This window comes from Helianthus annuus, chromosome 4 (genome assembly GCF_002127325.2).
Source record: "Helianthus annuus cultivar XRQ/B chromosome 4, HanXRQr2.0-SUNRISE, whole genome shotgun sequence".
NCBI lineage: Eukaryota > Viridiplantae > Streptophyta > Magnoliopsida > Asterales > Asteraceae > Helianthus > Helianthus annuus.
Window position 1 is genome coordinate 14502997 of NC_035436.2, and position 12434 is coordinate 14515430.

The 12434-nt window shown below is 39.6% G+C and overlaps 1 protein-coding gene across 2 annotated transcripts; it reads left to right on the plus strand.

Moving 5' to 3' along the window:
• Window positions 1–5207: 5207 nt before the first annotated feature.
• Window positions 5208–11709, plus strand: LOC110935831. 2 transcript variants are annotated; one of them, XM_035989754.1, is made up of 11 exons: window positions 5208–5411; window positions 6053–6228; window positions 6775–6831; window positions 7313–8005; window positions 8082–8219; window positions 8620–8961; window positions 9040–9711; window positions 10205–10342; window positions 10433–10762; window positions 10827–10925; window positions 10995–11709. In XM_035989754.1, exons 3-11 carry the CDS (start codon window positions 6787–6789, stop codon window positions 11475–11477), a joined length of 2940 nt encoding a protein of 979 aa, XP_035845647.1. In that variant the 5' UTR covers window positions 5208–5411; window positions 6053–6228; window positions 6775–6786; the 3' UTR covers window positions 11478–11709. The 2 variants fall into 2 exon arrangements, with proteins under 2 accessions (XP_035845647.1, XP_022033876.1); XM_022178184.2 differs by lacking the exon at window positions 6053–6228.
• The last annotated feature ends 725 nt before the right edge of the window (window positions 11710–12434 follow it).

Sequence of the window (12434 nt, forward strand, 5' to 3'; positions counted from 1 at the left end):
TAAATGAAACTTCAAAATCAACAAAACCACGGGAGAGGGCGAAGAAAAGAAAGGGAAAGGATCGAAACCGGAAGAGGATTGATGTTTGGTGCAAGATGGGGAAGAAGAAGAAGACATTACCGTTCACGCACGATCAATCTTCGCATTACATGTCGCGCATTCGGTTTCTTCCAGGTAAGTACAAATTATGGTGGTCTGACTCGTTTAAGAATTTTAAAATATTTTATTATTCCACCATTAAATGTTTAACTGTTTTTGAGAACCGGGTGGAATTGAACGGGTTAGATAGGGTCCAGGTCAAAGAGAAACCTCCTGATTAAATTCAAGTGTGAGGAGGTTTTGTAGAGTTTGTAATTTTATATATTTGGTATTTTTTTCGGTAGTTTGTATATTGAGTCATTTATTTTTGTACCATGAGTCTAAGTTAGTAGTTTTGAGTCAGTTTGTATTTCGAGTCGGTATTGCTTTGGTGTTTGCTTGTTTTTGTTTATGCAGGTTTGAATACGTACCACCCGTACTCAATCTCCATTCGGGTGATTTTGGAGCTGCTTATCAGATTTCAGGCATTTATCAAGCATACCAGTCAGTGTCAAAGCCGATCGCGACCGAAATGCTATACGATCGAGCTGGATTGGACGAGAGTTTTGGAGCATACGCGTCATATTACCAGCTAAGTCCTTTCCAATTTGCCCTTAGTCTTTTTATTTCTTATTTATTTTTAGTTTTTGAGCCAGTTTCCGTCTCTGCATTGGGGACAATGCAATCTCTAAGTGTGGGGATGGGATACATGTAAATATTTGAGTCATAAATATGAAACAAAAAAAAAATTAAAAAATTGAAAAATCAAAAAAAAAAAAATTGGAAAGGGCAACACATGCTCAGGATTTTCTGTCTGTCACACCAATTGAAGGCTTGGGGCAACACATGTCGGCTGTGGAATACCGTGCTATCCTTAGATACCGACTGATGATTCCTTTGTTCCCAGTTGACGAGCCATGTCTGGTATGCCGCAAAGCGTGTTTGGATTCTTTCGGCGAGCACGCGATCCACTGTAAAGAGCTACCAGGGTTTAAATATCGGCATGATTGGGTGAGAGATGTGTTATGTGATGTTCTTAAGCGGGCCGGGATCTCTGCCAAAAAGGAGGCTCCAATAAATTTCCTTACTGACCCCTTAGAGGGGAGGTCCACTTTACGCCCGGCGGACATCCTTGTGTTTGGATGGGAAGGGGGGAAACACGCTTGTGTAGATCTAACTGGAGTCTCCCCCCTTGTCGGACTCAAGGACAAGGGCTTTGTCGTAGGGCAAGCGGTGCTCAAGGCAGAGGCGAGCAAAGTGGCAAAACATGACAAAGCTTGCCGGGAGAATCAACATGTGTTTGTCCCGTTTGCGTTTGATACCTTTGGTGGTCTCGCTCCTGACGCTGTACGACTCTTGAATCGGGTTCAAAAAGTCGTTAATAGTAATTCTTCGTCGCTAAAGGTTTCAAACTTTGTATTTAGTAGAATTGGTTTTTCTATTCAAAAGGGGGTGGCGGCGCAACTTGTTGCCCGACTACCTGCCATTGCTTTGTAATTGCCCTTTTTCATGTGGAATGATATAAAAGAAAACATCAAAAAGTTAAAAAAAAAAAATTAAAAAATCAGAAAATGTCTTTCGAATAAAAAAAGAAGTTTGCAATTAAAGCGGAAAATGATAGAAAAGGTGTTTTATTGCTTGGATTGAATAATAATAATATGAGGTGATAATAAATCGAACTTACGTCTAGTTAGGGATATGTGGATAGGCCCGGGTTTGGTTTTAAGTCCCTTTGATCTAATATACCTTAAATTGTCGGTCCGCTAGTGGGTTTTCGCCTGGGAAATACGGGAAATTAAAACTGCCGATAATAGTATAAGGGGCACCGTTATAAGTTAAAACTGTTAGAGTTTGTGATCATGCGAGAAAAAATGAAAAAAAAATAATAAAGGTGAGCTAGAAACTAAATGAAAGTAACACAGGCCTATGTATTCCGAGTTGGGGATATCGACTCTACAGCCGGTTTGCCTCTGGGATGTGTGAAATCGATTTGCCGAATAAAAGTACCGAAGCCTATGTAATCTGTGATTGGGGATAGCGACTTTACAGTCGGAATACCGCTGGGTTAAGGGAAAGCATCGTCTAGTCTCACGAATTCGAGAAAAAAAAAGAGAAAAAGCAAGCAAGAAAAAGAAAGAAAAAAAAAATGGAAAAAGGAAAAAAATAGAGTTGATTGTTTACTCTCGTGGTTTTGATATAAAACGGTTAGGAATTGATCCAGTGATCATTCTTTTAGTCCTATAAGCTTGAGGTGGGAGTAGATGGATCGTAAATTCTAGTGTGAGGCCCTAGGTGGATTGACCGCACTTAAATTAAATTCACATGATAAGGGCTTAGGATTAGATTCGGGTTTAAAAAGGATCAGTATATTCGCACCTAGTCCTTCTACACGAGGAAACGTAGGCGTGTGAGTTTGGCGTTTACGGAAGATTAAGAATATGGAAATAACTTAGTATAATGAAAGTATATGTGTATGTAAAAATAATCATATTTTAGACTTTATAACCATCATATGACACTAGGTAACCAATATGGTTATTTAATGTTTTTCATGGGTAGTGAACCCATTAGAATCATATTAAGGTTTAGGTCTTGGATGATATTCTACTTCTTTAACATGTAAACACAAGTTTAACATCAAAGGTTCGAATGAGTATATGCTTATACTTAGGCTAAATATTACATATTATTTAGGTCCAATACTTCAAGTAGGAGGTAGAAGATTAAATCTCCATTTAGGCACCTCTTAGTTACAAGGATGTCATGTATGGGGTAGGAAGACTAAGCTTCCATTTAGGCACCCCTTTGATGTTCACCACTTCACTTGATGTAAAGACAACCAAGGAGGGTCACGAACTAAGGTTTATACAAGTATGTAAATGAACTAAGCTAAGAGAAATCATCAAATCATGTGAGGATTGTATGTTTGGACAACCCAAGTTGTTCCATAATCACTCATGCATCAAAGTCTAAGTTTGACATGACTTGTGGGTCAAAACCCTAAACAAAACACCAAGTTTATGAGGTTTAATCCTCTGATTTTTAAGTGTCTCAACCTTGTTTTTAAGCCTAACCAACCACGAAAAGTGTTGTAAGCATTAGGACATAGGTTTGAGATGAGTAAACTCAAGTTTGATAAGAAATGACAAGTCTTTGAATAATATAAAACAAAACAGAAAGTTTTAGTCCATTTTAGGGCAAACCCAAGCATGATTCTTCCAAGGAAAAACCAAGGATTCAAACCCAAGGACATAACAAAGCATTAGGAAGAAGAACCAAGTGATTTGGTTGAGAAATGAGCAAGTTACACTCACTTTAGTAAAGATACAATAATCTGTCCAAAACTCAGATTTACTGCAGATTGAGAGTGATTTTGTGAAGATTAGGGAGTTGTGAAAGTGTAAAAAGGGTTGGAGAAGGTGAGTATTTATAATGGAAGAGTTAGAAGGTGATTGGAGGTGATTAGAGGTGGATTAAAGGTGATTGGGTGAGTTTGGAGAATTGGATTTCGTGCAACCAGCTCAAGAAACACACATTCTGCCGAAACAGGGGCGTAGCGTGACACGAGGGGGGCTAGGCGTCACGCGGCGCCCTAGTTGGCCCCTGAAGTTTATGTTTGATTCTTTTAGATGCATTTTTGATAGTTTAGGGACTTGTTTTGATATAAAAGCATAGTATAAGGTGTAGTTAAGCATGATGATCATAACCAAAGTATGTTTAAGCGTATAAATGTCATAACCAAGTATCGTTCTCGTTCAAAACACGTTCAATGCATAAGTTTAGATTAATTACAAGTTTCGCACATAGTTTCCAAGAATAACGATTAAACATCGATTGATTCACCAAATCGAACATACGAGCATACATAGAATGCGTAATATTAATGATCCAAGTCTCGTTTTGACAATGATTACAAAGAAAGGAACGATTACAAGAACACAAAGTTTCCAAAAATAGAATTTCAAGCAGTGGTTTCTAAATAGGGAAATTATGAAACCGCAGGGCGTTACAACAACGAAGTTTGAAGATAAATATTAAGTAGGGTTTAGCCCCCCTGAGTTTTAGGGGCCCTGATCCTGATTCCGATTTTTTCCGGAAATTTCAGGGTTAGTGCCAAATCACTTGGGTGTCTCAATTAGGGTTTCCTTATTGACTAATTATCATTCTAATTATTAATTTTAATGAGAGTTGTTACACCTGCCACCACCACCACTCCGCTGCCACCACCACCACCACCGCCACCACCGCCACCACAGCCCTGCCGCCACCACCACTCCGCTGCCACCACCACCACCACCGCCACCGCCACCACAGCCCTGCCACCACCACAGCCCTACCACCACAGCCCTGCCACCACCACCACAGCCCTGCCACCACCGCCACCACAGCCGGTTCATCATCATATCAGACGAGAGAGGGAGAAAGTCGGAGAGAGAGAGAGAGAGAGAGATAACGAGGCGGGAGAGAGAACCGACGACGGTGGGGCTGCCTTCCCCAGATGATGACGATAATGACGTTGATGGTGGTGGTTCCGGCGGCGACGGTGGTGACCATGCTACTGTTCATCGTCTTCCCCAAAACGGTCAACAGAAGTCAAACGGCCTAATTCTCGATCAATACCGGATAATATTCAAATTAAACTTGCAGAAACATTGTACAAGTATAAACATACCGATTGGGTGATTAAAACCGATCCGGTATCGCGTGCAACGGCGTGGCGACAGTCTCCGGCTGTGGTGGCGGTGGCGGTGGTGGCAGGGCTGTGGTGGCGGTGGCGGTGGTGGTGGCAGCGGAGTGGTGGTGGTGGCAGGGCTGTGGTGGCGGTGGTGGTGGTGGCAGCGGAGTGGTGGTGGTGGCAGGGCTAGTGGTGGTGGTGTTTAATATTTACTTAAATGGTCCTTTATGTTACAAATTTACACAATCAGTCCTTATTTACTAACTGACTTAACTGTGTTATGATTTTTGGACTGAAATGGCACCTTTCTAGAACGTGGGGGACGAAAATGGCGTATTTTTGAAAAATGGACTGAAATGACCAAAGTGACCAAACCACAGGGACGAAAATCACAGTTAACTCAAAAAAAAAAAAAACAAAAAAAGCTAGATATCTGCTTCAGTTAACCTAGGTTACAAAAAATAACAATAACCGATCCTTGGTTAATTCAGTTCAGTATAATCAAGATAACCCGATCCGAATAGCAATCAGTTTGGCCTAATGTGTGTATGTACGGGTAAGTTACCAACTCTGGACGGCTGAACGTAGCCGGAGCGCAGATACCGATGAAAGCTCCGGCAGATGAATCGATGCCTGTTAATGGAACTTTGCTAATCAGGTTACATTTTGGTTGTTAATCATTCCGTTTTACTAATTGATATATGCTAATCATTCAAGTTGACTGGTATAAACATTCTCTTAATTGTGTTAGTTAAACATTCTAGTTGATATAATCATTCATTCACTGTTTGTTGTTCTAATATTAATATGAGTCTGGTTCTGGTTAGGTCAAAAAGATTAAAGGAAATGAGACTAGAAAGCTTTGATTGAATAATAAAAGGTCATTACTAAAATTCATAACCCTTGCAAGAGATAATGAACAAAATGAAGAGGTTTATAAGAGTATGGAACGGATCATGAGAAAACTCTTCCTTATTGAGAAAACTCGCGAGAACTCTATCTAACGATTGATATTTGTGTTGTTTTTTATTTTTCTGAGGTTAAGTTTTTAGGGTTTAGGGTTTAGCGTTTAATTTTTAGATTTTAGGGGTTAGGGTTTAATTTTAGCGGTTAGCTTTAGCATTTAGTTTTTAGCTTTAAGGTTTAGCCTTCAGGGTTCAGCTTTATGGGGTTTAGGGCTTAGTTCTTAGGGTTTAGTAATGGTTTCACAAAGTTTTTTCATTAAAAGGAGTTTTCTCATGAACCCTTCCCTACAACAATAAAGGGTTGAAAGGGCCACTAATTTTTATTTTGCTGTAGGACTCCAAAAATATTGAGCCGCCATACGCAATCACAACTGGAACTGGTGCGCATCAACAACTTTGTTCCCAATGTAGCCATATCTTTCATCAGCTGTGTTGTTAGTTTCATCCATAGTTGTCAATAGTGGTCGCTATAGCGAATAGCGTAGCGTATAGGTCGAAGGTCGCTACAAGGTATGTAGCCATAAATAGCGAGATCTCAGATTTTTTATAAATAGCGATTAAATATAGCTATAAAATAACTGGATTTTAGGTTTTTGTTAAATATACATGTAAAATAGCGTATATACCAGGGTATTTTGATATGATATACACATGCTTTTTTTTCTAGTGTATCGCTATTTATAAAATGGCGCCTGTTATTTATCGCTATTTGCCATGTAGCATATAGGTACCTTATCACTATTTGTTGCTATTCGCCATTAACAACTATGGTTTCATCTTTACTTATTTGAAATTTCATTCTTAAACACTCACTCAACACATCTTAAGGGCGGGTATTAACCTTGAGTATGCTGTTTTTTATTTGTGATCTGATCATGCAATCACAATAACGTACTTTTAGTTAGGTATGGTGTTCACCTTCAAGCACATCTACACTTCTTTTTAGTGTATTTCATGACTTATTGATTTCTATGCTTTAGTGTTTAAGTCTACAAGTTAAGTATGGGTCCATGCGTTTATATTTTTGCTAGTAATTGTTGTTTTGTTTGATTGCAGATTGGTTAAAAGATGGTCAAGACAGAGGAAGATGCCACAGATACACCAACTGTGAAGGTTTGTGGAGACAACTTTCCACATAATTTCTTAATGGCTTTGGAAAAATGTACCTTTATGTGCTTGTTGTACCCCCTATGTATACAAAATGAATACGGGCCGCGTATAACACTTTTATATGGTTTTATACAAGTGGTATACAGGAATAGGACTAACATAAGAAATATAAGCTCACTTTCTGATTGTTTTAGGTCAAGCTGTGTATAAATGCATCCTTACGAAGTTACGACTCTTGCTAGATCTATGTCATCATGTTAAAAAAAACACAAGATTTTGGGCATTTTGTTAAATGCGTGTGTATGACGATGTCCTTTTTGTGTTTAAGTCGTCTTTTTATGATTTTTACGCATTTATGCCATGCCTAGTTACGTTCAAATACATGATTGACAGTTTTTTGATATATGAATTACAAAGTAAAAAGATTATTATAGTCCCTTTTAATTTGTATGATGATATACATTGTATAGTGTCATTGCTTCAGGAGTTGTATTTTCCGGCTAAAGTGAAGATTAGATGCCGCATAGAAGTAGCGACAGAAATCCGGGATAGGTTGAGACCAGACTCTGCTAGGTCGGAGTTATTTCGGGGAACGTGTTTTGGACCATGGCTAGATGTACAATCTACATCTATCGACTCGAGTTTACTCCATCTGATACTACAGACTGAATATACCCCGACCCCGGTCGTGCATCAAGATGCATTATTTTTTCATGTTGGAGGTCAGGAGTTGCGGTTTGGACCTCAAGAGTTTTGCCTCATTACAGGAATGCGATTCGGTCCTCATCAACTTTTGAGACAACATTGGATGCAAGTGGGGCCGGATACGACATTTAGGAGGAGGGTATTTGGTCATGTACAAGCTAGATTAAAGGTTTCGGATCTCAAAAACGTTTTTGATAGCTCTCTTGATCAGTTATCGGACCTTGATGCAGTACGGCTTTGTCTGCTGATGTTGCTTGAGGTCGGATTCATGGGCTGCCAGTCCAGTCAAGTGGTTGACTCTGGTCTTCTCGAACTAGTGGAGGATTTGGACTCATGGAACACATTTCCATGGGGTTCATATGTCTGGAAGGTTGTGTACATGCAGCTACATAACGCGCTGCAAAAACGTTCTGCACGACGCGCTTTTTCGCCACTTAAGTATTCCCTAGAGGGATTTATTTGGGCCTTTAAGGTTATGCTATTTTGTTTAAGACAAATTTATGATTGTAATTTGCTTTTCTGAATTTTTTTATATTGTGATTTTCTAGATATGGATCTTCGAGGTTTTACCGTACGCTAAGACGTTTGCTATCAAGCATGGTGGGATTCCGAGGGCCATTGGCTGGGGCAAGAATAAATGCATAACATGGAAGCATGCACTACCATTTGTTGTGGATGCCACAACGGTATGCTTTATGTAGTATGTAAGTTAGTAGAGTTAAAGTACACGTATGGTCCCTGTCGTTTACCAAAATTTAGGATTTGGTCCCTAGCTTTCCAAAAGTACACGGATGGTCTGTGGGTTTGCATTTTGTAACACATTTAGTCCCCAACCAACAAATCTAAAGGTTTTAGCATGTTCAAGTTAGGGACTAAATGCGTTACAAAGTGCAAACCACAGGGACCATCCATGTACTTTTGGATAAAGCTTGGGACTAAATGCGTTACAAAGTGCAAAGCCTAGGGACCATTTGTGTACTTTTGGAAAGCTAGGGAACAAATCCAAAATTTTGGTAAACCACAGGGACATTCCGTGTACTTTACTCTTATTAGTATTACTTAAATAAGTGTGATAATAAATTTCAGCTTGGATTTGAGCCACTACCAGGGTTGACACCTACTCCTGAAGAGTGCGCCACTGACTGGTGGCGGGCTAGCTGTCAGTTTTTTGACGGCTATGCTAATGATTCATCACCGTTGTTGAAGGAGGCACGCTTATCATCGCCACCTCAGCCGTCGGTTATGATCCGCGACCAGCTGGCAGAGGACATTGCTGACCCCACCACCATGCCTGTAGAGGACAAAGCTGACATCACTAGTCAACAAAGTACAGGGTCGAGGGAAAATATGGAGAAAACAATGCTAGAGAATAAGTTACAAAAGCCGTTGGTTATAAAACGTCTCACTAGTCTAGACACACATGTTGATGTAAGCATCCTAAACTCTTTCTTTTAATCTCTTTTTTGACGATATATATTTAAATAGTGTATAATGTTGTCTCTTCAGGAGTTATATTCGGCTAAGGTGAAGATTAGATGCCACATAGCAGTAGCGACAGAAATCCGAGATAGGTTGGGACCAGGCTCTGCCAGGTCGGAGTTATTTCGGAGCACGTGTTTCGGACCATGGCTAGATATACAATCTCTATCTATTGACTCGCCTTTAGTCCATCTGATACTACAGACTGAATATACCCCGACCCCGGTCGTGCATCAAGACGCGTTATTTTTCCGTGTTAGAGGTCAGGATTTGCGGTTTGGACCTCAAGAGTTTTGCATCATTACCGGACTGCGATTTGGTCCTCAAAATTGGATATACAGAAGTACAGATATGACATTTAGGGAGAGGGTATTTGGTCATGTAGAAGCTAGACCAAAGGTTTCGGATCTCATAAACGTCTTTAATCGCTCTCTTGATCGGTTATCGGACCTTGATGCGGTACGGATTTGTCTGCTGCTGTTGGTTGAGTTCGGATTCATGCCCTGCGATCCCCGTGCATTGGTTCACTTGAATCTTCTAGAACTAGTGGAGGATTTGGTCTCGTGGAACACATTTCCATGGGGTTCATACGTCTGGAAGTCTCTGTACAAGCAGCTACACAATACGCCCGCAAAGCGTTCTGCTCGACGCCATTATACACTTGGTTATTCGCTCAGTGGATTAATTTGGGCCTTTAAGGTTATGCTGTTTTCTTCAACTTTTTTTTTTATAATTATAGTTTACTTTTCTGAAAGAGTAAAATGCCATTTTGTCTTTGAGGTTTGACCAGTTTTGCGACTTTCGTCCAAAGGTTTGTTTTTTCGCATCTGGATCTAAAAGGTTTGAAATCTTGCCATTTTCATCGGGTTCGTTAACTCCATCCATTTTTTTTTCATAAAGTCATGGGTATTTTCGCCTTTTTTGTCAACTTAAAGGGCAATTTGGTATTTTAAATACTTGTACAAAAGACCGAATTGCTCTTTAAGTTAACAAAAAAGACAAAAATACCCTTGACTTAACAGAGTAAAATGGATGAAGTTAACGAGCCGGATGAAAATGACAAATTGGAAACCTTTTGGATCAAGTTGCGGAAAAACAAACTTTTGGATGAAAGTTGCAAAACTGGCCAAACCTCAGAGGGACAAAATGGCATTTTATTCTTTCTGAAAATCATTTTATTATGATTTTCTAGATATGGATCTTCGAGGTTTTCCCATACGCTAAGAGGTTTGCTATCAAGAATGGTGGGATTCCGAGGGCCATTAGCTGGGGCACGAACAAGTGTATAACGTGGAAGCTTGCATTGCCATTTGTCACGGATGCCACAGTGGTGTGTAGTGTATAGTATCTGGCATTAGTTTTCTTGTCTTTTCAATTATTGTATCAGTATTCGTTAATTTAGTGTGCTATTAACTTTCAGCCTGGATTTGAGCCACTACCAGTGTTGACACCAACTCCCGAAGAGTGCGCCACTGATTGGTGGCGCGCCAGCTGTCAGTTTTTTGACAGCTATGCTAATGATTCTTCACCGCTGTTGAAGAAGGCACGCTTATCTCCGCCACCTCAGCCGTCGGTTAGGGTCCCTGACCAGCTGGCAGAGGACATTGCTGACCCCACCGACATGGGGAGCTCAGACAACACCACTGGTCACCAAAGTACGGGGTCGAGGACAAATATGGAGAAAACAACGGATAAGTTACATAAGCCGTTGGTTTTGACACATCGCACGAGTTTAGAGGAGCGCGTTGATGTAAATATACTCAACTCTTGTTTTTCATCACTTGAAAATCTTATGAAATTTATTTCGTACGCAGGAGCTATTGAAGGCTAAGCGGCCACTTTGTCTAAAGACGGAGATACCGACGACTTCAGACTTGTTTGGTCCTTTTGACCACGTAGAGGATCGTGTTGTGGTAAATTATCGAAATCTTTTTAATGCTTCAAGTGATCATTTTACGACATCTAATTCTTATATTGTACAGGTGGGAAAGGTTTCATCTGAGTCTGACATAATTTGTGTCCAAGGCTACAACGTAAAGCAAAGTGTCGCACCGATTCTCGAATCCATTTTTAAGAAACACGGTGACATTGCAGCAGATTGCCTATTCAAACCAGCTTCTATGAGATCATCTTTCCTTGAGATCGTTTGTGAAGCAGTCAGTCGAATTCAAACCAATGATGATATTGAAGAAATAGAACAGCAAGTGGTAGTTGCAGAAGCAGCCAACATTAACGTTTCATGGCTTCGAGTTCACTTGGACACCATCCGCGCCCACAGGAAGTGCAGTTTGCTTATGGAAACGAAAGCAAACACGAGTTTAGTTAAAAGAGCAGCCTTAATGGATCTGAGAGAGAGTTGCGTGGAGCTCATGGCCGCGCAAGAACGGTTTGAAAAGGCGGAAAGATGTGTGAGAGTACTTAATCTTGTTGAAAATAATATAAATGATAACATCTTGGAATCGTAAGTTAGTATAGACTCATGGGCAAGACAACCAGTGGTTTTATAGGCTAACTAAATTTGATGTAGATGTATAGGCGAAGACTCGAGAAGGTGTAGAATGCACAACACTGGTAAAATGTTGTATCTGAAACACCCTTTCTCCTGCTGAGATGGTACAGTTGGAGTTGTGATTAGAATTGATCTCCTTTATAAAGGTTTTCAGTTATATTCCAGATATTCTGTAAAGAAAAGCATATTTACTTGTTAACTAACACAGATTATTCGAGCGATTAAATCACTACTTATATGTTTATCCAAAGCATACATATAGTAAATTGTTTACATCTTATATAATCTATTCATAGTAAAAGATGTCACATGACATTTACTCCAAGTTATTAGTAATATTTATTATTTGATATCTCTTGAATTAATATCTAACTAGAAATTCAACCCGCGCGCGTTGCGGCGCGGGCAACGAAGGTCGAAACATAAAAATAGGGGGATAGCGTATGACATCAAGAGAACTTAACTTCGTGGTGTGTAATTTTTTTGGCCCTCGCCGTTGATCACTATTTATGTAAATCATATAATCTGAACAACTAGAACTTCATAAGTCTATTATTTTACAATTCATATATAACCAAAATATATATGTGTCCATCTAATAAGTCTATTATTGTACAATTCATTAGATAACCGAAATATATATCCAATGTAAAAAGTTAACCAACCCCCAGTGAGTACCCCTCACATGCTTTGAAGCGAAACTTAGGTTTTCCTACTTTTCTTATCCATTTGAACTTCCACATAAACCAAAGCAGCATCTCCTTCGTCATTTCCTTTTTCATTAGTGTTAATTTTTATAGTGTTATAAGGCCACTCTTCCTACTATCTTTGCTTCTGTTTGATGTTGCTCCCAACCTACAAACATCAAGTATATGCAACTGTCATCACTAAAACAAAATAATTATGCAATCAT

What these genes read in the sequence shown, in the direction of transcription:
- LOC110935831 (XM_035989754.1), top strand. Translation starts at nt 6,787, where the DNA reads ATGGTCAAGACAGAGGAAGATGCCACAGATACACCAACTGTGAAG. An exon ending in GTCTAGACACACATGTTGAT is followed by an intron (nt 8,962 to 9,039) that starts GTAAGCATCCTA and finishes TTGTCTCTTCAG; the next exon opens with GAGTTATATTCGGCTAAGGT. An exon ending in ACGTAGAGGATCGTGTTGTG is followed by an intron (nt 10,926 to 10,994) that starts GTAAATTATCGA and finishes TATATTGTACAG; the next exon opens with GTGGGAAAGGTTTCATCTGA.